At 36.2% G+C, this 26,505-nt stretch overlaps 4 protein-coding genes across 4 annotated transcripts; 2 read left to right on the top strand and 2 right to left on the bottom strand.

Moving 5' to 3' along the window:
- Nucleotides 1-477: 477 nt before the first annotated feature.
- LOC122311119 (guanine nucleotide-binding protein subunit beta) lies at nucleotides 478-5,120 on the top strand. The gene is made up of 6 exons (XM_043125523.1): nucleotides 478-853; nucleotides 966-1,060; nucleotides 2,589-3,013; nucleotides 3,355-3,712; nucleotides 3,987-4,100; nucleotides 4,891-5,120. Exons 1-6 carry the CDS (start codon nucleotides 748-750, stop codon nucleotides 4,924-4,926), a joined length of 1,134 nt encoding a protein of 377 aa, XP_042981457.1. The 5' UTR covers nucleotides 478-747; the 3' UTR covers nucleotides 4,927-5,120.
- Nucleotides 5,121-8,227: 3,107 nt separating this feature from the next.
- LOC122310690 (coatomer subunit gamma-2) lies at nucleotides 8,228-14,859 on the bottom strand. The gene is made up of 18 exons (XM_043124797.1): nucleotides 14,694-14,859; nucleotides 14,157-14,254; nucleotides 14,005-14,055; nucleotides 13,698-13,811; nucleotides 13,402-13,602; nucleotides 13,219-13,320; nucleotides 12,708-12,815; nucleotides 12,393-12,626; nucleotides 11,745-11,995; nucleotides 11,467-11,638; nucleotides 11,208-11,363; nucleotides 11,062-11,112; nucleotides 10,653-10,793; nucleotides 10,369-10,566; nucleotides 10,145-10,276; nucleotides 9,887-10,060; nucleotides 9,306-9,545; nucleotides 8,228-8,774 (listed from the first exon to the last, which is right to left on the bottom strand). Exons 1-18 carry the CDS (start codon nucleotides 14,737-14,739, stop codon nucleotides 8,580-8,582), a joined length of 2,664 nt encoding a protein of 887 aa, XP_042980731.1. The 5' UTR covers nucleotides 14,740-14,859; the 3' UTR covers nucleotides 8,228-8,579.
- An 865-nt stretch (nucleotides 14,860-15,724) lies between these two features.
- Nucleotides 15,725-21,141, bottom strand: LOC122310691 (proline-rich receptor-like protein kinase PERK7). The gene is made up of 9 exons (XM_043124799.1): nucleotides 21,019-21,141; nucleotides 20,072-20,772; nucleotides 17,825-18,376; nucleotides 17,509-17,595; nucleotides 17,362-17,432; nucleotides 17,129-17,205; nucleotides 16,830-16,974; nucleotides 16,540-16,701; nucleotides 15,725-16,378 (listed from the first exon to the last, which is right to left on the bottom strand). Exons 2-9 carry the CDS (start codon nucleotides 20,691-20,693, stop codon nucleotides 16,109-16,111), a joined length of 1,986 nt encoding a protein of 661 aa, XP_042980733.1. The 5' UTR covers nucleotides 20,694-20,772; nucleotides 21,019-21,141; the 3' UTR covers nucleotides 15,725-16,108.
- A 1,955-nt stretch (nucleotides 21,142-23,096) lies between these two features.
- Nucleotides 23,097-26,505, top strand: LOC122311090 (ras-related protein Rab7). Its single transcript, XM_043125464.1, has 7 exons — nucleotides 23,097-23,331; nucleotides 23,780-23,806; nucleotides 23,959-24,058; nucleotides 24,771-24,917; nucleotides 25,028-25,108; nucleotides 25,214-25,359; nucleotides 26,208-26,505. The coding sequence occupies exons 1-7, from the start codon at nucleotides 23,279-23,281 to the stop codon at nucleotides 26,272-26,274; spliced, it is 621 nt and encodes a 206-aa protein (XP_042981398.1). The 5' UTR covers nucleotides 23,097-23,278; the 3' UTR covers nucleotides 26,275-26,505.

The raw sequence follows: 26,505 nt of genomic DNA, 5'->3' as shown, positions 1-26,505 counted from the left end.
ATTATAAAGTACCTAAATCCCGGAAAACTCCGTCAATAACTACCGTATTAAAAGTAAGAAATAATCACGCAACACTTGTCCAAGCGTTTACACAGCCAATTTTAAGTATTATAATACTCTGAAATTCCACGTAATGCAATGAATTTTAATATGTACAATGATTTTTCCTTTTTATATTAGTTTTCTAATTTCATCAAATTTTCTTCTTTTATATAATAAATATTTTATACGAATAAATAAATTCACAATTATTATTATTATTTTTTAATTGCTACAATTGTGTTCTATAAAAGTAGATAGCGTATAAAAAACGAAAAAGAAATTCCAAAAAAAAAAAAAAAGGACCAGATATAACCTATGCGACCCACACATGGGCACAAGTTACAGCGTGTCCACCATTCAAGTGGCCAACACGTCTAATGTGAACGACACGTGGAATCCAGATGGGTCTGGCGGCCTTACATCAGTCAGCTCCTCCTGCCATCTGAGAATTCTTCAGACTCCATCAACTCTCTCTCTCTCTCTCTCTCTGTGTGTACAAATCTACTCCAACGTTGTTCGACACACTTTCTGTGTTCTAAAATCTTCCCCAATCAAATCCCTAATATAGTCAAAGTCTCCCTTCGAATCTTTCCTGAATTTCCCAAAATTCCATTTTCTCAGCACCCAACGAACGCTAGGGCTCAAATCGGGTAATCTCAAAATGGCTTTGTTTCGTTAGTCAGTTTTTCTTTTTTAACTGAAAGAATGTCCGTTGCGGAGCTCAAAGAGCGCCACGTGGCGGCCATGGAGACGGTGAACTCTCTCAGAGAGCGCCTTAAGCAGAAGCGGCTCTCTCTGCTCGACACGGATGGTATGTGGAATCTTGCAAAATTTGTTTTGTTTATTCTTTAGTTTTTCGGGTTCGGATTTTTTGGAGTTCGGTATTTCTCGGATCTATTCGGTTTTGGTGGCGAATTTCGCAGTTGCGGAGTACGCGAGGTCACAGGGTAGGAGCCCGGTCAGCTTCGGACCCACGGATCTGGTTTGCTGTAGAACACTGCAGGGTCATACAGGCAAGGTATTCTAGGTTTTTCAAGCGTGTATTTATATACTCGTTTGAAACTTTTTTTTTGGTCTACTCTTCGCTGAAAGTGATGAGTATATCTGCCAAAAGAAGTTCAAGCTTTTTGGTAAATGGGCAAATATGTTTAGTAAAGGAAATGATTTTGGGTCACAATAGTAGACCTCTGATTGCTAGAGCTTCTTCAGCGTGACTTTTTGTTTCTATAAGTGTTATGAGAATGAAAATAAATGTTCAAAACGGGGATTGTGTGTTAGCTCATTGATGGGAAGTCAGTATCATACTTATATTCTCAATGTTTGATAATTATGATTTGGAAAATTAATCTTTAAATTGTGGCAAGCGCACATTGTTATTTGAGAATTTTACTTATATAAAAAAAAATGTAATTTAAACGGTTTTGTGACTTGTAATTGAATCTAATGAAAGATGGTGCGTTGCTGTATCATACTCGCATTTTGTGATGCTTGCTTACATGTTAAAATAAAGAATATAACTTTTTTTATAAGTAAGATATATTTGATTAATGATCGACAAAAAGAGGTATGTGGAAACATGGGGGTATATAACAACTGGCGTTAGTCAGAGAAAGAGGAGACCAAGAAAATCCTGAAAACTGAAACTAGAAAGACACAAATTGCCCATCATCCAATGGTATAATGCATAAAAAAGAGAAAGTCTTGAGATCCTTGTATTATTTTTGGAATTTTGATCCCACATCAAGCAAATCGAGATCATTTCCACAATGCCCCACCATGATAATTACTACCCCACCCCTTCCAGCATGCTAACAGTTCTACCACCGGACACGGCATCACTCAACTAATACACTTATCTATTTATTTTGATAAGTAAGATAAGTTTTATCAACAAGCAGAATGGGGGCACATCAGTAAGTGTGTAAGAGAGGAGCAATAAAATCCTGAAACTAAAGTTAGAGAGATAAAGTGGCTGTCATCCTGTGGTAGAATGTATTAAAGAGGAAAGTCTTGAGTTCCTCGATAGACATTGAAGTTGGATATTAAGAGTGGCCCTTGGAAAGCCAAGAAATTGAAAAGCCCCCGAGCCTAGGCCCACACACTCACACACGTACATTGGTTGATTTCTTAGAGGGGGCGTTGTGAGATACCTTAGTACTGGAGATGGGCATTTGGTATTTTTATATAGAAGATATGATGCAATAATAGTGATAACATAGGCTGTCATGCATACATGTCAACCCTTGAATCTGCATGGTAGAAAGTAGCTTCTGTCCTTCGACAATTTAATGATTCTTTTTATTTTTCTTCAGAGTTCTGCTATTGGTTTTTCGTTTATGACCCTTTGTCCAGTTTCAAACTGCTACCCACAATGCTTTTTTGCTAGTTACAATTGATTAATTTCTAGTTACTCTATATTTGGCCTTTCTGAATAAGAAATACATGTTTTATTTATAAATTGCTATGCTGTGATGCCACTTCAAGAAGATGGGGTTAATCAGAATTTATAATCACGACTTCTGTCAATCTGATTAAAAAACTTGCAGGTGTATTCATTGGATTGGACTCCTGAGAAGAATCGAATTGTCAGTGCATCTCAAGATGGTCGGTTGATAGTGTGGAATGCTTTAACAAGTCAGAAGACTCATGCAATAAAACTACCTTGTGCATGGGTGATGACTTGTGCTTTCTCACTGACTGGTCTGTCTGTAGCCTGTGGTGGTCTTGATAGTGTCTGCTCTATCTTTAACCTTAATTCCCCCATGGACAAGGATGGAGATCTACCGGTGTCGAGAATGCTTAGTGGGCACAAGGGGTATGTTTCATCCTGTCAGTATGTACCAGACGAGGACACTCATTTAATCACCAGTTCTGGTGATCACACATGCATTTTATGGGATATTACTACAGGCCTTAGAACTTCTGTTTTTGGAGGTGAATTTCAGTCTGGACACACTGCAGATGTACTAAGGTATCGGTGATTTTGCAAATGCAGTCAAACTAATTTGTGTTCTCACCGTATTTTTTTTTTTGGATAGGTATAAACAATGGTAAAGAAGGATTGTGTTCTCATCCTATTATAGAATGAGATAATATTTTAAAAATTTAAAATAATTTTCAAAGCTTTGAAACTTTATGCATCTGCATAAGTTGATTACTTTGTAAACTGAGCTCTAAGAATGCTTCATGTACTTTTAAAAAAAAGCTTCATGTCGATAATTTGCCATGTGTCTCGGTACTTCGTTGTGTTTACCTACCAAAAATGTTCCACTGTTAGTTTTCTTTAACTTTGTTAGTCTTTTGGATTCTCAGTGTCTCAATTAATGGATCAAATTCAAGAATGTTTGTATCTGGTTCCTGTGATGCAACTGCCCGATTGTGGGACACTCGTGTTGCAAGTCGAGCAGTACGGACATTTCATGGACATAAGGGGGATGTTAACACTGTAAGATTCTTTCCAGATGGCAACAGGTTTGGAACTGGTTCAGATGATGGAACTTGCAGGTTATTTGATATCAGAACTGGGCACCAACTCCAAGTATACAATCAGCCGAATGGTGATAATGATGTCCCACATGTGACCTCCATTGTATTCTCCATATCAGGAAGACTTCTCTTTGCTGGATATTCGAATGGCGACTGCTATGTGTGGGACACCTTATTGGCAAAGGTATTTGTCTGTTTTTGGCTGGTCATATTTCAACCTTGGCCATGTGTGTTCAGAATTGCTAAGAATGTCGCATCTGATTTTTCTACTTTTAGCCCTTTTACAAAGCACCACTAAAGTAATTTACAAAGCACCAACTCCAAAGCCTAAAACAACACACAACAAACAAAAATTTGTATGGGTGCAGTTTGTGTATGGGAGTGTGAAATGAAGTTGATATGGCAGGACGTATCAATAATGAATAATTAATTGGATCTAATCACTCATTTTGCGGTAGGTGGTTTTGAACTTGGGATCTCTGCAAAACTCACATGAGGCCCGGATAAGCTGTTTGGGTTTATCGGCTGATGGAAGTGCCTTATGTACTGGAAGTTGGGACACAAACCTAAAGGTTAGTCTGCATCTAAACCTGGCTTGTGTTATCTTTTTATTTAAACTCCATCATGTGCAGCACAGCATGAGAGAACTTATCCTTTGTTTCCAATGTATTGTTAGTCTTTTTGGCTCATCTCACCTTGTACTCCATAAATATATGCAAATGAAAAAGGAAAAAAATGAAGCATGCGATTCGAAGTTTCTCTTTTGATTTCTGGAATCCAATCTACATAGCCATTTTGATCTGCTGTTCAATGGCACGTGGAATTTTTTATATTTTACATCTTGGACCTCTAGATTTCCTGGATATAATTCAAGAACCATATTTGCTAACTAATATTGACTAGTAGATGGCTTAATACTTCATTTTCTACTTTCTATATCTAATCCATAAGCATGTTAAAAACAAGGTACAGAAAATTCTATAAGCTTGTGTATACTGGCTCTAGTTCTATGCTACATGAAATTCAATAATTTAAACAATAAGTAATGATTATTCTACTCTTTGCCAAATGCCATGTACTAAAATTTGATCATTCCTGTTTCCGGTGGTTGTTCTAGTACTTTCCGTTCTTTAAGTAGGCAGTAATGGACTAAATGTCCATGACTTTCTTCTTTCAGTTGTAAACTCTAGTTAGGTATTTCTCAAGTAATACTCCCCGTGTACTTGGGATTTGCCAATTGTTTTGAATAAAACTACTTGATTACCGATAAAAAAAAAAAGGGATAGTTTTCCTTCACTTCTATTCATTTGACTTGGCTGCGATTAAATAAAATTTGAGCCATGTTTCGTTACTCTGTGTCAGATATGGGCTTTTGGAGGGCATAGGAGGGTAATCTGATCGAAGAGAAAAGGCTAAACTTCCATACGGTTTTCATAGCCTTCTTAGCATTGCATCTTTGCTAAAATGCGTTTCTATTTCCAGTATGTTGCTAGGGTTTGAGAAACCATAATCCTGTAATGTTCATTGTAATTCATAAGACTGACAGTTCGAATTTTGGAGAAAAAAGAAAAATATTTGGCTTGAGAACTTGAGCTGGAGGTACTTATTTTTATCTGCAGGCTGCATAAAACTGACAATTCATTAAACCATAATCGCTAATCGGTGGTGTACTTTGTACATTCAATCATTTATTATATATGTTCTTTCCTTTGGAAGCTAGGAAGCAATGTGTGAAATCTCGCTGCCAATTTTGGCTGTCTGAAAACCCGTCAAAGCCACTTCAGGCAATAACAATTTAGATGTCCTAGATGTTGTCCTGGTTCTTGTGTAGATAAATAGGTTTTGTTATTGTCTCAAGGGAACTTGCATGGAACTTAAATAGATCCTGGACGGTCTAAATCCGTGCATTACAAGAAACGTAAATATTAGTATTGCATAGGCCTGCAACCTGACTAAGCGGGTCTGTGTTTGGGTTCGACCCGACTCCCAATATATCAAAAACCAGTCAACCCGGTTTCGCTCAGAGTAACGGAATAGCCATAGAACTTGCCGAATCATACAGGCCCCATCTTAGCCTTGTTCTTTTGGAACCCAAGCCTCCAATCAACATCGACAAGAAGATCCAGGGAGCTACACCCCCCCCTCCCCCCCTTCCCTTTCTCTCAATTTATCCCCAATAAGCAGACATAGCGAAGAACAAAGCCTACAAAGCTCACAGATTTACAAATCATGATCCCAAAGAAGGATGATAACAAGAAACTCTTAGCTCTGAAGAGAAGCTCCACCAAGGACAGACATAAAAAATTGGATGGTTGAGGGAGAAGAATAAGGATGTCAGCTCTATGCGCAGCAAGGGTTTTCCAGTTGATTAGAGAGTTGGAAAAAAGTGAATGATAAGAGCGTTGGCAATGGACTAGCCATTACCAAGTCTATAATTTGGCTAGAATGTTAACTTTTAACTCTAAAATAGACTTTTAGATAAATTAGTTCACATTGGACTAGCTATCTTAAAGTTTAAATAATAATAAAATAATATTATATATTTTAATAATATTAAATTTTTTTTTATATATTTTACAAATACACTTCATATATTAGTTAATAACTTTATTAAATAAATTATTATTTAACTATTTAACTACAAATTATTATAAATATATTATTTTTTCTCTCAATTTAATTATTCAATAAATATATTTTACCAATCATTCACCTAACAATCACATATATAAACATATCAACATTTATTCTACCCAACTTTTATATTTAGAATTGTGGTTAAAGCGAACAAACATTGTCAAGTCTAAAGTTTAGCTAGAATTTTATCTTTTAATTAGTATATTAAATTTTAGTTAAAGAAGTTCGCATTAAACTAGACATTTAAAATTTAAATAATAATATTATATTATATATTTTAATAGACAAGATGATGTTTTTCTCACATCAAACTTGTTCATTTATTGAGAAAAGTAGTCGTCCGCATCAAAAGCCCAAAATCATCTCAGCAAAATAATATAATATATTATATATTTTAATTGGCACTAGGAGTTGCAGATGATATACTTTTCTCTCTCTTTAAACTCTTAACTTTTTGATCGAGGTGATCTACGAGCTTCATCCATGGCTTCGAAGCAGATCTTAAAGGAGCTCAAGGACCTCCAGATGAAAGACCCTCCTATCTCTTGCAGTGCTTGTATTTTTTTTTAGGTCATAAAAATCCCCAATTATTTTTCCTTCATTTTCTCTGTTTTGTTTGTTTTGTTTTTTTTTAATTTTATTTTATGGTTTTCTTCGATTTTCATGGTCACTAGCTTCTTTCCAAGCTCTTTCTGTGATGTTTCTATATATTTTTTTTTTGAGGTTAATCTGTGATGTTTCCTAGTTTCTGAGGATCTGGGCTTTGATCTATGATGGGGTTTCCAGATGAATAAAGAAAAAATATGAGGGAAAGAAAGAGTGGCTGTTAGACGGAAAATAATAAAATAGTCTTTTGATCCTTCTACAGCAACTCGCCAACAATGGCCAGGGAGACAAATTTACTGTAGCACAAATTCAAGATAGTGGGAGTTTAGCTAGTCCAATGCGAGAGTTTTTTGACAAATATAGTCAAATTATTGACTTGCATTGACATTTAGCTAGTCCATTGCGAATGCTCTAACACGAGTTCACTAATCCAAAACACAAACCTGCATGGGAAATAGAGCGATTGACAGTGAGGACACGAGTGAGGCTACCTATAGTTTTGACAGTTGTTGTCGATAGATACAGAGAAACTTGATGGTCTCTGATTTGGGTTTCCAAAGATTATCTTTTAATGGATTCAGGAAATAGTCAAGACGGGAAAAAATACCCATGATGGCAAGGGTGGCAGAAAGACTATAACCAGTGATGATGAAGGTTTTAATACCTAGGTTGGGTTTTTATGATTATTTATAACCCTCGTGTTCTGGTTGTAATCATAGTTTTCCTTCACCATAAGTGAGGCCTATAAATAAAAGTGATGATGGTGGGTCAAGAGGTGGATAGAGAGATCTGGGAAGAACCCGTTTGATGCCCACAAAATCTCTAGATTTCCTTCTATTTTGGCTTCTATGTCTTCTCCCAAAGATGGTTTCTCCATTTCTGAGCATCTCTATAGCCAACAACTTTTCATTGCTGTGCACCTCTATAGCCAACAACCTTTGCACAATTTGAGGAACGAAGAGAAATACCAAAACAAACTAGGGTTTTCATCTGAAGAGTAAAATGTGGGCATTAGTTTTAAGAGGCGGGTTGCCCATGTTTAGTGGGTTTGTACGGGTCGAATTGAGCACTAGCCAAAACCACCCTTTTCAATTCGGGTCGGGTCGGGCCGGGTCACTCGGTTGCCTGCACTGACCTAGTATTGCATGGGATATGTAACTTAACTGGTTTAAAAAAAAAAATCTGAAATTCTAAGAGATTTTTTTGAATTTTTTTTAAAAAGACGTAGTTATATGATGAACTAGGAAGATCTGGTGGAATCGGCACGGATGATTATGAAGAAAATATGGTTGAAGTTCCTAATCCATTCATCAAAGTGGGTGACGCAGAAGGCGAAGAGAATTGCATTAACAAAGAAGTGCAAGGATCACTCTGCCGAGACATCCATTCAATACGCCCCAGAGGAATCTGGCCCCCCTCCCTATATAGACGTGTAAAGAGAATAAGAGGTTCAGAATTTCCATCTCAACACAAAAAATTCAATTTGCAGTGTTCGGTTTGAGTACAACATTCAAACAATTTAAGTATTACATGCCAAGATTGAATTTATACAGTGCCTCAAAATTCATCCAATGAGCCTGACACGATAATCAAGTATATTAAACAGATGAATGGGAAAATGCTCAAAATGGTGCAAATGAATATCCCAGCAAGCTTAAATTTAAAACCTAGCGTTTCTTCAAATTCTCCTTTACAAGTAATCTGTTTGCAACAATCCACCCCTAATCTCAATTCTCGAGAGATTAAAAAAGAATAGGAAAAAAAAATACTACAAGGACTTATCGAGTGAAGCATTCCTCAATACCATTCTAGCCGCTTGCCACAATCTCGTGAATGGCATCACTGACGGTTTCATCCTCGGATCTGACGGCCAGTTTCATTGCCACTTCCTTTGGACCATCAATACCAAAAGATATGCGCACAAGAACCTTCACATTGCCTATATATACACCAGATAACAGACAAGTGTGTGATCTCGAATTGCTTGGGACAACCTCCGTGCCCTGAACAACACCAGAAATAAATGGAAGATTTTTAAATCAGCTTCCAGAGAGACCGCAGTCGACTAAGCTCATAATATAACACGCTTTAGTACAAACTTTTCCTTCTTACAGACTAACACCCTGATGGGACAGCAGGGAAAGCAAAATTTTAGCCAACTTTAAGACAAGCTAGTTAAAGCTGGATGGCCATTTAAGTTTTATTATTTGCCTACACATGTTCTAAAGATGTGGCACAACCACCAGAATGGGTAAAACTCCCAACTTCATTATGATGCTGTCTAATAAACCAAATGCAAATTAATAAACAAAAAACAAACAAAGAACTTTCACGTGTACATGAAGTTGTCATTCGATCCATTAGTAGGGTACATACATAGATGTCCTCTAGCAAGCTCCAAAAAAACAACGTTTCAGCCTATCAGTCTAAACTCATAGAATCAAGTAATCGCATAATAATGATTATATCTGCACACTTAAAATATACGACCATTGGCAAATTTTGCAAGTACAAAATCCAAACAATTTACATACCTCACAGGGCTGCAGGCCAAGAAGGTTGACCACAGCACTTACAGCTTCAGCCAAGCTCTCCCTTGGACCAAGGCCATATTCATCTACCCTCTCACAATCTGCACCCATGCTTTCCCACGCATTTCGGAAATTTGAGACCCCCACTTTCAACATGTAATCAGCTGCTACAACCTCCAGGTCCTCTAGCTGGTATTCATCTTCAACTCCATCATCCTCTGCCTCACCAGTGGTTGGATCAACCTGGTAGGATCATCAAATATGTAAGATGTGAAAGCCAAGTAGGATATGCTAATGATTGGCATAACCTCCAGGTACCTCTTATCTTTCACACATGCTTAGAAGTTATTCCTTTTCTTTGATACATGCAATAAACTTTGTGTTTTTATCCTTTGGAAGATGCCATTTAAGAATATATGGATGAAAACAAACTTAGATAATGTGCAACTGGTTCTGTTTAAAACAAACTTAAGTCAGTTATTGAGAGTAGAGATCAACAGTAACAGCTGCTAATAAGCACCAAAAAATGGATGGAGGAAGAGAGAGAGAGAGCATTTTCACGAAGATAAAGAGAATGCTAGTACCTCTTTAACAGTGAACCTCAACATGTTTGAAAATTTTCCCACAGATAGGACACCTTCTGGCTTCTCAAATGCCACAAAGATCTGTCCAGGTGTGTCATAAGGGAGAGATTTGAGAGGCTTGGATATAACTTGAGAGAATTCCTCTGCTTCTGAAGCATCCACAACAACAGTGACCTGGCAGGAGCAGAAATAATTACAAAGGAAGTCTCAAGTAGGATTGATTACATGAACTTCTGCTTTCAATAAAATGGCCATTACGTGTTCTAGTAATTGCTCAGGAATTGTATTGGTGCAGTTGTACTGGAACACAACATGCCCATCAAAGATATGCTTTACGACATTCACTGAGTATTCTGTTTCTGCTTCTGTAAGCTCCACAGGTGCTGAAGACTGGTAAGAACAATAAAAGCACATAATTACCAATCAGAAACCCTGGAAAAAATACTGTATAAGAATGGATAAAAAACATCAGGTCATGGTACCTTGAAAAGCTTCCCAAAGTCCGCAAACTCCGGAATAGAGGAAAGCAGCTTTTCATAAGCATCAACAGTGGATACAGGGGCAGTCGGTGGAGCAGCCAGCCCTGTTGGCTTTTTACTTGGGCCTTTCTTCTCGGCAAGTGGTTGGGTCTTAACTTCCCTGGGCACAGAACTAATGTCAAAAGGTTCTTCTGAAGGCTCCTGTACACATATTAAACACATTAAATTGTGATATTATGGTGAATTTTATCAGCACGGAAGGCAAAAAGCAACTGGAGAAGTCGTACATAATTTTTCAAACTTGTCTCCAAATTGACAAGTGGGAGATCCAGTGATCCAAAGAGGAATTCCTTCACATCTTTATCGGTTTCAACAACTGAACCATCACCACCAAGAGTATTCAGATAGAGCGTTGCCCTATCACGAACCTGCAGGAAAAGTAGCATACATAGACGCTTGATAAAAGTTTTGAAAGAGTTGATATGGTATAAAATGAGATAGAACAGAGACTTTAATTTTTGGCAAGGTAAAAAGGGACGAAGAAATTGACATAGAGACCGTACTGATATTTATAAGCACAAATAACGAATGAAGGAAACAAGACTGATAAAACACCTATGAATGTTCATACAAACAAGTTGGAGATGACCACAATAAAGCAAAACCTAGGGAATTAAAATATATTAGATAACTCACCTCATCATCGCTGTCAAAAAGACATCGTCTCAACAGCACAAAAATGCGAGGCTGAAACAAAGACCGAAATGAATATTTCAAACATACATCTGTAACATTCCAACCAATATAAGTTGTTTATGAGCAAAAGAAAAGTTGAACATTACCTTCAATGAGTCAACCATAGCACCAAACTTTGCCAATGTGCTCACAGCACTCGCCCGAACAGTTGCATTTTCCAGATGCACTCGGTTGTATATGTACCGTATATATTTGCTAGGATCTGAGGTTTTTGGCCCTTCAATCCCCAGGAAGTGGAGAATCTAATAAACGTAAGATCAAACACAATTTTCTTAAGTGAGAGGAGAGACAAAGAAAAGTCAAGAGCTCATTGTGCAGCAGATGAAAACTGGAGTAAAACGCCACCTGTGTGGAAAGATAGGTGAATTCACAATCTTCAATAAATTCGCAGAGATGAAGCAACCCACTCTCTTTTGCTTCAGGGATATCTCTTATGAGGATGACAATCGAATCTATGATTGCCTTTTTGTATTCAAACCCACCCTCCTCTCTAAGAATATTGCTTAGGAAGTTCATCCTTTAAGAAAAAGAAAACGTCCGTTTTACAAAAAAGAGGCAGAGCAGAAACTTATCACTCACAGATTTCCCAAAAGTAACATAAAGCAAGTTAACATATCACTCACAGAGATCTGTACTTCAGCGGAAACTTCAAACACAGAGATCTTATGGCTTCCACAACAACAATTTTGAACTCATCAGCAATATCTGACATGAAATTTGTTATCTGCTTCATCAGACGATCCACACTTGACTCATTTCCTGTCTTCAAAAGTGTGGTGATGGCAAGTGTGGCAATGCTTCTGTTCTGATCAGAAATTAAACTCTCCATATCAATGTTGCAGTTAGTGACAGCCATTGGATGTGTCATTGCCACCTGAGAAAATTTCAAGTTTAAAATCTTTTTTTGATAAGTAAGCTTAAAAATCTTGCATTGAGAAAAGGAATCCAACAGGTTTAACACCACAGAAATGTTATACATGACGAGAAAAGCAAGATTAGTATGTCTCATTATCAAATATCAATGTCTCTCCCAGCTGATTAATATCAGAATGGAATTTCAAGTATCTTTTACAGATACTATGTATTCCACCAATAAAACCACACGTGGAAACACCACCGCTTCCCAACGCAGCAAATCAGTATTTTTGCATTCGCTTTATCAACAAAAATATATTACTTATCAAAACAATAAACAAAAATAAATTAGAGAAACAGCATAATATTTTAATAGTGCAGAAGAACAATTTGTAGTAGTACGGAAAGCAGTTAACCTTATTCAAAGTTCGGACAGCAGCAAATCTCAACACTGGCTTGGAAGAGCTTAAAAAGAGCTGAAGAACAGTAATAGCAGGAGTTAGTTCTCTAGTTGTAACTCCACTGAGTTCTGTGATTGCTCTGGCAGCCTCAAAAATCACCATTTCTGCCTTGTGGCGCAAACAACCCTCAAGAAAATCATAGAAAGGACGATCCCCTGTTTGTATGTTTGTGGCTGACTCACGAATAACCTAGACACAGAACACTTAACAAATATTAAACACAAAAATAGTAACCCTTACAGTGAACTATATGATAGAGCATATACACACCTGACTAGTATAACGAATCAAAAGGCTTTGGGCCAAAGGAGAACGAACGGTTCCTTTTGTCAAGCTGGTAACCAACTTGCTTACAGCTAGCCGATCATTCTGTCTGATCTGCAGGTTTGAAATGGTTATCACCACCTTTTATTTCTAAATAAAATGCTCAAAGTATCAATCAAATGATTATTGGGTCTTAAAGCTCAGAAATAGTAATCATGAACAAGGCCATACCTATAGTCCAAAAACAACAATGAAAAAAGCATTTTAAACTGGCACATATCTTCTCTAGACGTGCACAAACAAATAAAAATCTAAATAATTCATAACTCCAATCATTTATCAATTGAGCTTAAATTTTGAAGGAAAAAAAAAACGTTCATAGGAAAACGAAAGATTCTAGTAAATAGGCAGTACATGATACACATCTTGCACAACTATAAAGCAAGTATTTCCTCTGATAAAATTCTGAACAAATTATTAACATTTGGTTTTAATCAAATAAAAAAATCCAGCATACCTGATGGAGCAAGGCCAATGCATGAAATTGTACAAGAGCCGCCCTTGATTGAACTGCTTCTTGAACCTCATTACTCCACCTCTTCACAATCTCTGGGTTTGTCTGTCCAAAATAAAATTTAGAGTACAATGTAGAATAAAAAAATCCATATAAAACTGAAGGCTAGGAACATTGCGATGATACCTGGAGCAAATGAATCCCACTAACTAAGGCTGCACTTGCAACAACTGGATTTTTATCGACAATTGCTTGTTTCAAGTAACGCTCAATTTGGGTCAGAAGGGTTCCTTCTGTTATCCGGCACAGCACACGAATAGCATTTGCCCGATACATGTCAGTCTTGCTAGTCATGTCCTTCATAAGGGAGCTCGTGACAATAATAACCTTTTCACAGAAAAGTGATAAACCTGTTAGTGCCCATTCTTAAACACAAGGGTGTATACATGAAGTAACTGAAATAAATCTGTAGGGAGAGTAACCTCATCTGCAGAAGGAGAAAGCTCCTTTATCATCAAATACACCATTCTCCTTAACCCTATATCTCTTGATTGGAAAAGCTTCGTCACAGCAAAGAAGACTTCTGTGGCTTCAATCTATAAATTCTATGTACAAATCATCAAAAAAGGTTCGAGCACAAAATTGCATAATTCAATTCAATCTATATATTCAACTCCTTAAAAAAGTCGGTGAAAAGATACAGATATGCTAAATTGCCCACGTGTAAAAGAAGCACCGACTTCAGAGGAATAACAACCAAGAAACAATTATAAAAAGAAGAAACGGGACCTTTGTGAATGTCTCCCCCTGATTAAGCAGGTACAAAAGCTTTGTTATAACCTGAAAACCATACAACCGAAAACTATTTAGAATCATTTCCTGACCCACCAAGAACAAATTTTAAAATGTAAATAAAGTGGTTGGCCGTGCAAAAGAAAAACCTGAGAGCATCTCCTAGGATCTAGCTGAGGGTCATTGAAAACCCTAGCTTCCTGTAGAACGGCACCCTTCTCAATCCCCAGAAACGGAGAGTAGTCCGCTGCAACCAATGTATTACAGGATAAGCATCAATGTTTCCTTTATGAATTATTAATTTGCATTTGGAATTGAATCGCACCCAATGAAAGGGGAAGTTACAAGATCTAAATTACTAAACCATCAGCATCAGAGTGAACGAACGTAACAATGATAAATTTTCACGATGCAAATCGCGATTTACGCGCGGCGATAAAGCAAAAAAATCTAAAACCAAATGAAAGTAATCAGATAAACCAAGACTAAGCCAGATCGACAAAACTACACACAAAACAGATTTGTGATTGAAACAAATTAGCAATGCACGGACGGATCTGGAACCTAAATACTGATCTGGCCATTATAGCATAAAAAATTGAAAGAACTTTCGGAACAAAATTCAGAACTATTAAACTTGATTATCAATTGGGGAGAAAATGTATTTGAAGTAGTGCAAGAAATACCTTCGTCGTCACGATCATCGTCCTTCTTCACTAGCGGCTGGGCCATCACTGAATTTTATGAATTTATGAGATCTTGAAGGAACAATCAGAGCTCTCTCTCTCTCTCTCTCTCTCTCTGTGCGCACGCACGAGAGCACTGATATTAATTTTTGAAGAGGACTCGGAGGTGAACGAGAAGACAATGCTGTCTAACGCACGCAAGGCGCTATTATTGGGCGAGGATCTCCTGCGGGCAAAAGTAGCTGATACTTAATGTACTCACCTAATTGAAGTGTTCCACGTCATGAATAATAGTTTAATTTCGAAAAAAAGGGAGAACCCAAGCGGCAATCCCATGGCCCATACCTTCGAAGATGGAAGGGCACAAGGTTTCTATAATTGACATGACTGATAGACCGGCCCATTTTTATCCAAAGTCTGAAAATGTGTCACGGTGTCATTTTAAAATAAATCAATATTTTGGGTGGTTGATTTTTGGACATTTACACGCGAGTAACGCTACTTATATCCATAACACATCACTAATATGATTAAAGAATATACGTTATATCAATAATATTACGTGGGTACGTATTATGTTGATGGTGTTACGAGTAGTATTACTCTACCTTTTAGCTAACTAGGATCTTATCAATGTGATCTTACCTAATTAAAATAATTAATGAACTTTCAATATGACATCAAGGTACATTTTTTTCACATATTTTTCAGTTCATAAATGTTAATAAAAACTTTACATAAAAAAATTATAAAAATATTTACTTTTTGCTTTTAAAATGTTGTCGTCACTCATGAAGTTGATGGTTAGGGTTTAATTCTCTATCGTGTGGTCATGTCAATGTGAGCTACCTTGATGGCTAGCATGACAACCCTTCTCTCGTTGTGAGTCTACTTCTATATAGATCCACAAATAGAGTAACTTGCGTGACGTTATATATTAATTCAAATGGCAAAAGATTAATATTGCTCTTATTACGTTAAATTTGGAACCACATAAATGGCGCGCAAAGATCTCTTAGTAGATAAATTAATAAGCTACATCCAAACGTATTGTTTTATATATAAAAATATTCGTAGCACACGCGCGTACATAATATATATATACTCTCAAATCCCAAAAGCACTATATAACATAAATCGATCAAGGATCGTCTCAATTAATTAAGAAAACACAGCAATGCTTGCAATATAAGTTGACATCCTAATTAAACGACTAGTGGAGGGAGCAGCCAAGTCATGAGTAGCACCACTCAAGATGTATTAATGGACGACAATGTTCATTAATGCCGTAACGCGAGCACAGTTCTGCCACTTTACCATCGTCTTAACAGATAGAGTGGCATATATATAGCAGTTCCTGCTTCGAATAAGTTCTCATGACCTCTTGTTTTGGAGAAGGAGTTTGCTCAGTGACTTTACTTCCTGCTCGGTTTCCTGCCCAACTCCTGAGAGTTATCACTACTGCTCGTGGAGGATGGGTTGAGCCCATATTCGCTTGTGGCTCCATATTCACTGCTTCCATATTCCTGGCTATCCAATGCCATCTTCCTAAACTTCTTCATGTTAGCACTGTACAAGCTGGCATCATACTCGGAGCTACTAGAGCCAAAGTTGGAACTTTGGCCAGGTTTCATCACCTCGTTCAAGTCATCCAGGGAGACATCACCTTCCAAGGCACGTACAATCTGTTCCATAAATACCTCATCAATTCTACTCCTTTTAATATATGTTAATTTCAAAACTATATATCACATCAAGTAATATCATCAACTAGTTAAACTTTTGCTCTTTTTATAATTAGTTGATATTTGTTATAGTGGACCATCGTAATTGGCAATATTCCTACCTGGCTCATTTTGGGTCGCCTTCTAGCAGAATGCCTTACACTTGCACCAGCACATGCCACCATTCGTGCCATCTCATGGGGGGCATAATTGTTATCCAAACGTGGATCTACCAGCTTGTCGTAGTTCCCCTCCTCTATTGCCCGCGCACAAAGAGGTCTAGCCTGTTGATTAATCACGAATCAGTCGATTAATTAGATTTGTCATTCCATTACATTAATACAACGTCTTGTATATATAAAAAGCAAATGAAAATGAAATTAAATGGAGTGTTCAAAGGGAGTGTTCAAACCCAATCTACTAAGCTGTCCTCAAAGTCTCCAGAGGGATCCACAGGACGCCGTCCAGTTATCAGTTCCAAAAGCATAACACCAAATGAGAAAACATCAGATTTTTCGGTTAGCTTGCCGCTTGATGCATACTCAGGGGCCAAGTACCTGTATTTGTTGGATAAATGTTAACCCAAATAAACACTTAATTCCCATCAAATTTCATTTTCCAAAATGAATTATATGTAGATCGATCTTTAATAAATTTTCTTATATTGATACCTAGCACGAAAGGAAACTTATAATTAGTTCTTATAATTACCCAAATGTTCCCATGACGCGAGTAGACACATGAGTGAAGTTGTCTTGATTTAGCTTTGCCAACCCGAAATCAGCCACCTAAATACGCCGAAGAAATTGAAGATGTAATTAACTTGAACAATATCGATCTTCATTATAAGCCTTTTCTTATTTGTTTGCAGACGAATTTTATACATACTATAAGGTAATCGCATGCATGTCATATATAATAATATATATATATATAGTACATACCTTGGCTTCAAAACTGTGGTCAAGTAGAATATTTGCACCTTTAATATCCCGATGAATGATGCGAGGGTGACCTACAGATATCAAACGAATTAGTCATGCGTGTGAGTGAGTGAGAGACAGAGAGAAATTAATTTAAAAATCACTAACAGTCTTCATGCAGGTACGCAAGCCCTTTGGCTGATCCCAATGCGATCTTGAGCCTGGTAGACCAGTCCATGGTTGGTCGATCTTTTCCTGCAAATTATTTCAACAAACAATCAAGTCATTTGAAATGAGAAGGTACTGCACATTGTTTTTCCTGGGCAATGCATCAAATAATTTAGATTAATTATGTGTAAAATCTAAAATACTCATCAATGCCCCCGTGAGCACGTTGTATTTCTAATGATAAAAACTGCTTATGATATTAATTTTAAGCAACATTACAATCATGGGACTTGGGACTTGGGAGTATAAAACATACCGTGAAGGTGGAATTCAAGGGTTTTATTGGGAAGATATTCATAGACCAACATCCTTCTCCCTCCTCCTGCAATACAATACCCAACAAGTGACACAAGGTGGCGATGATGGACACGACTAATAATCTCAACCTCGGCTTGGAACTCGCGCTCTCCTTGCCCGCTGCCGGCTTTGAGACTTTTCACCGCAATTTCTTTTCCGTTTGGCAACACCCCTTTATGCACGTAACCGAACCCTCCTTGACCCAATATGTTAGCTTGAGAGAAGCCCGCAGTTGCAGCAGCTAGCTCATCATAGGTGAAGGTGCTCTTCCCGAACCCAAGAGCCACGTTAGGGTGTGGGGGTGGCAAGGCAGTACCATGGGAACCAGAGTAGTTGGAGCTAAGGTCACTACTATTGATCAGCGGCGGCGGCGGCGAAGGTGCGACTGGTGTTGCCCAAGCTCCATTGCTCCCATCTAAAGGGGGAGGTATATTAACAACATGGCCATTATTGGGTTGATGATCAGGTGGTGATCCCTTCTGCCATCTGGAATCCGTGTAATGTTCGCCGCCTGCACATGATATCCCACAAATTCTTTTTCTTCAGTTTTTTAGAGTACTTAATTTTTTGCGTAAAATTCTGATCATGAAAGCGTAGATCAGTCGTCATTGATTAAATTCCCAGGACATTATATGATTTAATATGTTTGATCTGCATGGCTAGTCTATTAATTTCATTTTCGCAATTGATTATCCCTGGACCTTTCCATTTTTATTTTAATAAATAAATAATAGCATAAAAAATAAATAGAAAATAACATCATGTAATGGATAAATTAATTATTGAGGAATAAATTTCACATTGTCCATGGACAAGATTTTAGACATGTTTATAAAGTTGAAGCAAATCCCTCTTTTTGAACCAGTTTTATGATATAAGTACTTAGGCTCATAAATTTTTTCATGATATCAGAGCCTACCACAAGGATGAATATGGTCCACACCACTTACCATATAATAAAAATTAGAAAAAATACTGACGTGCACATGAGGAAGGGTGTTGAAGAATAAATTACACATTATGTGTGACAAGATCTTAAATATGTTTATAAGGCTGGAATAAACCTCTCTCTTTAAATCAATTTTACGAGATTAGTTAGACGAAAGGATAAATTATTCATTCATTGATAATCCTCCCATTCTCAAGATCACTGACGGTACTGAAAAAGCTCATTAATGTTTTTAGTTTACAAAACCATGGTCCATCAATAAATCGATATTTTGTTTTACAAAGCATTAATTGGACTAAGAGTACGTACGAGAGTCCAAATTTCTTTCAAACTCGAATTTAAGTACTGGAAGAATGAAATTTGAAAATCAAATAAAAAGGCTTTAATATCTTTTTAGAAGTGGCTCCATTACAATGATATATATCTATATATATATATAATAATAATAATAATTGGATGAATTTCTTTATTTCCAACACCCCCCACCACACACACATGTATATATTTGAATTTGTCAAAAGTAATATATTTTCACAAACTAAGGCATTTACGTGGGTATTGAAAAGTTCTACTTGTTATTCTCTACACTACACACTAATATGTGATTTATTATTTTTTATATTATATTTAAACATAGATATATTGATGTGTAAATATGCATATGTGTTTAAATAGAATGATAAAAATAACAAATCATGTTATGTTAGTGTACTGGTGCACGTACATGAATGATAAGTAATATTTATCGTAGATATTAGATCCCTTCAATCTCACCGTCACATTTATTAGTAGAAGAAGTTATACTAGTTAACCTATAATCGATCAACTAATACATTAGTTTCACACTCTTTTCTATATTATACATGCAGCCCTTCTTATCACTATTGCACATAAAATAATCACAAGAGAACATGAATATTTATTCATTCCCTTATTTTATCTTCTAACTTTTACTTATAAACTCTAAAATCGCGAGACTTCAAGTCAAAAGAGAAAAGGTAGGCAAACAACTTATCAAATTGTGAAAAACCTATTTTTTTTAGCAATAACAGCAAAAGAAATATATTTAGTTTTAAGGATCGACAATTTCGATTACAACTTTATATTATAAATTGAAAATAAATTTGAATGAAGTAACAATAATGTAACATGCTTGCCTTAATTGGTTGTGAAATAGATTATAAAAGAGTTGTTAGGAATATCATTCCTAGCTCATAAAAAATTTAGCAGAAAGATCGAATAACATTAAATACATACCTTTGGTTGGATGGGAAGGGTAGTGTTGATGTTGATCTCGTTTCTTCTTCTTTCTAGTGCATGCAAAGTATAGAGCAATTATGACGACGAGCAACAACCCCGCCCCAGCCGCAACTCCAATTATTATAGGCAGTGTCGTCGACTGTGAAGATGAATCTGTCGACGTATCAGAACCAGACGAGGAGTTTGGTGACGACCCACTTGGTGGTGAGAATTGTTGCAAGGGAGGCGAGAACGGCGATGAATGACTAGATGAGTTGTGCGGTGGCGGTGGAGAAGGCGAATCATCATTACCACCTCCTCCATTAGACGACGGAGGAGGAGGTGAAGGCGTTCCAGAAGAGGAAGGGGGAGGAGGAGAAGAGTTGGAGTCTTGAGGGGGTGGCGGCGCCGAAGGTGAATTCTGAGGTGGAGGGGATGCTGCTGTTGGTGGTGGTGGAGATTCCTTAGACGGCGGTGGTGACGAGGCTGGTGGTACCGGCGGAGGTGGTGAAGCTGGTGGCGGCAAAGACAACGTTGGTGGTGGGGGTGATGAAGCCGGTGGGGGTGATGACAACGAAGCAGGAGGAGTAGCTGGTGCAGGTGGAGAATTTGTTGGCGCCGGCGAGGATTCAGAAGCCATTTGTTTTGAGTCTTCAACCTAAATTATCCTCAAAATGTGCCGGTTAAACCCCACCGCTCCTCCAAACGATGGATGACCTCTGAATCAAATATTCATTAGCGAAGAAAACAAAAGAAAATTGATTAACGAAGCCAATTATGAAAGTTCAATACCATGAATAACATAAAACAGCATCATCCTAGCCTTGGAAGAAACAACGACATATAATTTAATCGAAGTCATTGGTCATGACTCATGAATATAATTTACTTCCAGCAACTTAGGTTATGTTTTCCACAAAAAGAAAGATTGAGAGAGCGAGAGAAAAAAGAACGAGGCTGCGTACCTGAGGGAGAAGGGCAGGAGCATTCTGATCGAAGGAAGGAGAGAAAAACGACGTTGCATGGTAATAGTTCCGTACGTTGACAGAAACGGAGAAACCGTACGTGTGTTCCTCCCTCGATCACCTCCTGCTGACTAGGGAAACTTCTGTACTGGTTTCTATTTTTAAGCAAAGGGTTCTTGTCTCTGCTACTTTTGTGCCGAATTATTGTTTTTTCGGTAAGGATTAATAAATTTATTGATCCGGGGAAATTGTAAAATTATAGAGCTATGGAGAATTGGGTCCCAACGTGGTTGTCGATACTCTCTCTCTCTCTTTTTTTTCAAGGAAATATTTTTAAATGATGTTGTTAATTTTTTAAAAATTTTTAATGATATAAAAAAATCTATGAAAAAAAAAAAAAAAAAGGATTTAGCCTTCCCGAGATTCATCTTTAGGTTATACTCTTGGTGGGTGTAGCATTATTCCGAAAAAATAAGAATAAGGCTAGATACATAGATTGTGCAGAGTCAAGTACTCTTTAATTTTAAAAAATAGTGATATTTATAATTAAAAAAATAATTTTTTTAAGTAAGTTCTATATTTACTCATTTATCTTAAAAGTGTATACAATACTTATATCCTCTATAAATATAAATATTATTTTTCAATTTAAAAAAAGAAGATAAGTTAGTGTGCCGGATTGATTTGTTACCTATATATCATGTACGCTATTTGCATCTGAAACAAATGACGATTTATTTATTTATTGCTAGTAAAAATGTGAGGGTTATGGTCAATCTTGGAAAATAGCCTACAAATTACCTTCCTCCTTCCGTTAAAACAAACAAAAAAACAAAAGCTAAACTTTGTTGTTGCTGTATTGTCAGGACCACCTGTCGTTCTTGGTCAAGAGTTGTTTGATGCAAAACCGGTGAATTAGTACTATATTCATTTTCCTGCTATATACCTGTAAATGGCCTAACAAACGTCGTGGCAGATTCAAATATCTCTATAATTTCGATCCTTTTATTGAAAACTTAAGTTGATCTTTTGAATCGTTCTGGTTTTAGACAAGTCTAGTTGGTAGGCTGTTGATAAAAGAAAATGAGGAATGCTACATATCATCCCACTTCACATATTTTATATATTAAAATATTATTTTTTATTTTTATTTTTTATTTTATTTTATTCTTATTCAACTAATTGAATTATTCTATTTATCATCTACATATTATATATTTATTATAGAAAAAATGAAAATAAAATTAAAATAAATATAATATGTGAAGTGTGAGGATGATAAGAAAAATTTTTCAAAGAAAATATATAGAACGATGCTTCTCTTGTGATCAGCTTAATTAAGGGAATTGACAAAGGTTGTACGTTAATGCGTCAGATATATGTCAACGACGCCGTTGCGTTGTTGGAATGATCGTTAAGTTTTAACTATAGTTTGATTTGTTCTTAATTTAACTGATTATATTCCTTATTTTTTAAACCAAATTGTGTGGTTTTTAAGGTGGACTTTTATTTTTTTTTGAATAAATTGACGTGATTTTATATAATATGTTGGATATATTTATAATAAAAATAATTTTATAATATTACGTATCATATTAATTTATAAGTTTAATTTTATAAAATTGTTAATTATTAATCTCATGATCTAATTTACCATTTCAAACATTATCAATCTCATAAAATATATATATATTTTTAAATTATTGACTATCACTGTCATCTTCATCTTAGTAAATTCAAATAAAAATTTAATATTTTATTGTGGAGTTGGAAATGATTGTGTCTTTTATAACGTTGAGAATTTTAGGGAATCTCTATCGACAATTATACGTTATTATTAGTTAGAAAAAAATGGGAAGAAGTGTGGTTCTCGAGAAATTTAAGAAATTAATAATATTATATAACTTTGATATAGTGAGTACTGTAGCAATGAGCTGGCACGAGGCATAGATCTTGCGTTGTGATGCACATGGTAGTCGTGCAATCCTTTGTTTTAAAAGAAAGCTAACGATAAATTAATTAATTAATAAATAAAATAGGAATTATTCGAACGGAACGCTTATACGAACCAATTATGTTACCATATTAGCTTTCCTCAACAGACTAGAAAGCTCCGAGCCGCCGAGAATTAGCGTCCAGACGCTCGCACAGAGAGAGAGAGAGAGAGAGAGAGAGAGAGAGAAACCGACCTCCCGTCTTCTTCGTAAAAGCCCCCTAAACTCTCTCTTTCTCTGATCGAATCCGATCCCATAAACGCACGATGCCTTCCCGCAGAAGAACCCTCTTGAAGGTCATCATCCTCGGCGACAGCGGGTCTCTCTCTCTCTCTCTCTCTCTCTCTCTCTCAATTTATATGAATCTATATATTCGTGTGCGTGCGAGCTTTGATTTTTCTATTCTAGGGTTTTAGACGGAGATTTTTGCCTGATCTTTGTCGAGATCTTACTTATTTTGCACGGACTGATCTGGAACAGTAGGAATTTTTTGGTACTCCGCTGACGAATTCGATTGCCTGCTTAAATTAAGTTCGATCTAGTTGGAGGTTTTAAATACTGTTCTTAAGGAATTTTCAGGCCTAAGTAAATCTATTTTTCCTTTTTTCTTGATTATGGAAATTCGAATTGAGCAATTTTTAGTTTAGTCTTGTATTTTTAGTCACCTTCAATGGACTCTATAAGCTTTGTTATTCAAACTTGCATTTCTCGTTCTAGTTGTTTACGACAATTAACTTAATAGAGTTTCTTTAATCTGTGTTTGACAGGGTAGGAAAGACCTCCTTGATGAATCAGTATCCTTGTGCGCTGGAAAATTAAATCAGCTATTTGAGATTTTCTTTTGCATTTCACATTTTATATAAATAATGTGTTATAGCTTAGAGAAAAGCAGTCTCTTCTACGGGATTTTAGTGCTCTTTTTTCTTCCTTGACATATTTCTAACAGATATGTAAATAGGAAGTTTAGCAATCAATACAAGGCAACAATTGGAGCCGATTTTTTGACAAAAGAAGTGCACTTTGAAGATAGGCTTTTCACCTTACAGGTTCCAGATATACTGCTATGTCATTAATATTTTGAAATAGGAGGAAATCTCTATTTTCCTACCCACTCGGTTTTGTTCTTTACTTGTATATTTTTTTTGAGTTGGATTTGTTTAGTTTGAACGTCTTAATTTTGGAAATTCCTAATTATTTATCATGATTATGTCTGCATTGCCGTTCTTTGTTATTTTTTCAATATTTTGCTTCTCACTTGGGTGACTAAGCTCTACTTATCAAAAAATGGCTCACTAAACTCAAAAAGAACTTTGAAAAAGAAAAGATGAATAGTGGTTGGTTATGTATCTATTGTTTCTACTTATTGGTGTAAAAAGTAGATTCATCACCTGTACATTTATGTGTGAACATTTAATGAACTGATACTATTGCTTTGAATATGCTTTTTAAACTTGTTTGATGACAAAGAACTAAAAAACTTTCCAATCAATTGAAAATGCGTTTAGTTTTCTAGTATTTTCTGATTATGACTGCAATATCTGAGTTCATTTTTCATTTGTGGTACAATAGGTCAATACATATATTCCAATTTTAAAAATGATAATTTGATGCAAACAGAATTTCGTATCACATTCAATAATATTCTTTCTCCAGAGTGCAAATATTTTCGTAGTTTGGCTTCCAACATAGATATCGCTTGGTTAATCTTTAGGCGCTTCTTCAATGAGGATTCACCGTGCTTTCTTTTGTCTTTGACAGATCTGGGATACAGCTGGGCAGGAGAGATTCCAAAGCCTTGGTGTTGCTTTCTATCGGGGTGCTGATTGCTGTGTTCTTGTGTATGATGTTAATTCAATGAAATCATTTGACAACCTTAACAACTGGAGGGAAGAATTCCTTATTCAGGTATACAATTTGTTGGAGTAAACTTTTTGAAAATTTATGTCCTTTACAAACTGTCTTGTGGTTTCTTAAATGAAAGACAAATTTGAAATCATATGAGAAACCTTCTGCAGGCAAGTCCTTCAGATCCAGAAAATTTCCCATTTGTTGTTCTAGGAAACAAGGTTGATGTAGATGGTGGAAATAGTAGAGTGGTATGTATTTCCTTGAAATATTGTTTTCCCTTTCTGCTTTTCTCTCTCATGTGATGTTGATACCTTTGCTCGAATTCAACATGTAGCTTTTTGTTAATTTTCCAGGTTTCAGAGAAAAAGGCTCGAGCCTGGTGTGCATCAAAAGGAAATATTCCATACTTTGAGACATCTGCCAAGGAGGGTATTAATGTGGAAGAAGCCTTCCAGTGCATAGCTAAGAATGCCCTGAAGAGTGGTGAAGAGGAAGAGATGTAAGCATAAAAAACAAGCTCTCTATATTCACTTGCACATTCTCCAGTTTTTGTCCTTCATGTTATTTAGAAATGTTCTTCTATCATATCATTGGCCTCTGTTTCCTCTTAGATTAGAAATGCTGACAAAATTAGTTTGTGAGAATTGGTGGGAACATTTATTTGCTACATATTTTTGGTGTTAAGATATTTGCTGCATAGTGATTATGTGGCCTCCAGAAAACATCCCTTAAAAATTATTTACAACAGTTTACTCATTGCTTGGTCATTTTTTTTATTATGGTGGGCACTTGCAGATCCATCCTATTAGTCACCCTCGGTTTAGTACTTTACTCGAACATAAGCTGTTCCTTTACCATTATAAAATTTCAAATAAAAACTTTAAGAACCTCCTAAATGGTCAAAACTGGTTTTGCATGACATCCATTTTCTTTGCAGGATTAAGAATTTTCATTCAACCAAACTGTAAATACCAAAGATCTGCAAATCGGTAGTAACAGTATCCCAAGCAGTGAAACTAGCTGCCAATAAAACACGACTAACAAAACATAGCAGATCAGCTATCAGAAATCATTAAAGAAATCTATATGGACAAATGATATCTTCATTCCAAATGCTGATTTTAATTCGGTTGTTATAATTTTGATTTGTTGGAATCAGAATGGTACCTTTGCAAATTGTACTTATTTCAAGGAATAAGGATCACCTGATTACCAACATTGAACACTTGAAATTGTACTTATTCTGCAGTTATTTAGATCGTAATATATTTTTCTAGACAATTTGATAGGATACTAATTTCTGTTTGGATCCTTGTTCTTCCGTTGGGGATTTTCCACACTGTGAAGATACTTGCCAGACACCATCGATGTTGCAAGCAGCAGTCAGCAGCGGTCAACTGGTTGTGAATGCTAAATCTATGGCCCAATTTTTTTCCAGTAAAAATAAATTATCTTTAGAAGTTCTGGAAACAATTTGGTCCCATTAAAAGCCATACTTATTGGTATGTATGAGGCTATTATATGCTGTACATTAGTGTTTGTGTGAAACAAATTGGTCCACTAATGTTAGTTGGATGTGGTTGTTTGTTGCCTTTGTGCAAGTACCTACTTTATTTGATCAAGTTTACATTATTTATGGACGTTA

The sequence above is a fragment of the Carya illinoinensis genome, chromosome 5 (genome assembly GCF_018687715.1).
Source record: "Carya illinoinensis cultivar Pawnee chromosome 5, C.illinoinensisPawnee_v1, whole genome shotgun sequence".
Classification (NCBI taxonomy): Eukaryota; Viridiplantae; Streptophyta; class Magnoliopsida; order Fagales; family Juglandaceae; genus Carya; species Carya illinoinensis.
Note: the sequence above shows the minus strand (reverse complement) of the source record. Positions and strands in the feature narration are given on the sequence as shown.

Excerpts from the sequence above, each read along its gene's own strand:
- LOC122311119 (XM_043125523.1), top strand. The coding sequence starts at position 748 with ATGTCCGTTGCGGAGCTCAAAGAGCGCCACGTGGCGGCCATGGAGACG. Across the intron at positions 3,713-3,986 it reads GGGACACCTTATTGGCAAAG|GTGGTTTTGAACTTGGGATC; the intron begins GTATTTGTCTGT and ends ATTTTGCGGTAG. Across the intron at positions 4,101-4,890 it reads GTTGGGACACAAACCTAAAG|ATATGGGCTTTTGGAGGGCA; the intron begins GTTAGTCTGCAT and ends ACTCTGTGTCAG.
- LOC122310690 (XM_043124797.1), bottom strand. The coding sequence starts at position 14,739 with ATGGCCCAGCCGCTAGTGAAGAAGGACGATGATCGTGACGACGAAG. Across the intron at positions 14,056-14,156 it reads ATCCTAGGAGATGCTCTCAG|GTTATAACAAAGCTTTTGTA; the intron begins GTTTTTCTTTTG and ends TATGGTTTTCAG. Across the intron at positions 11,364-11,466 it reads TCACCTATCTTTCCACACAG|ATTCTCCACTTCCTGGGGAT; the intron begins GTGGCGTTTTAC and ends TACGTTTATTAG.
- LOC122310691 (XM_043124799.1), bottom strand. The coding sequence starts at position 20,693 with ATGGCTTCTGAATCCTCGCCGGCGCCAACAAATTCTCCACCTGCACCA. Across the intron at positions 17,206-17,361 it reads ACCACAGTTTTGAAGCCAAG|GTGGCTGATTTCGGGTTGGC; the intron begins GTATGTACTATA and ends CGGCGTATTTAG. Across the intron at positions 16,975-17,128 it reads CGCGTCATGGGAACATTTGG|GTACTTGGCCCCTGAGTATG; the intron begins GTAATTATAAGA and ends CAACAAATACAG.
- LOC122311090 (XM_043125464.1), top strand. The coding sequence starts at position 23,279 with ATGCCTTCCCGCAGAAGAACCCTCTTGAAGGTCATCATCCTCGGCGAC. Across the intron at positions 23,807-23,958 it reads AAGACCTCCTTGATGAATCA|ATATGTAAATAGGAAGTTTA; the intron begins GTATCCTTGTGC and ends TATTTCTAACAG. Across the intron at positions 25,109-25,213 it reads ATGGTGGAAATAGTAGAGTG|GTTTCAGAGAAAAAGGCTCG; the intron begins GTATGTATTTCC and ends TTAATTTTCCAG.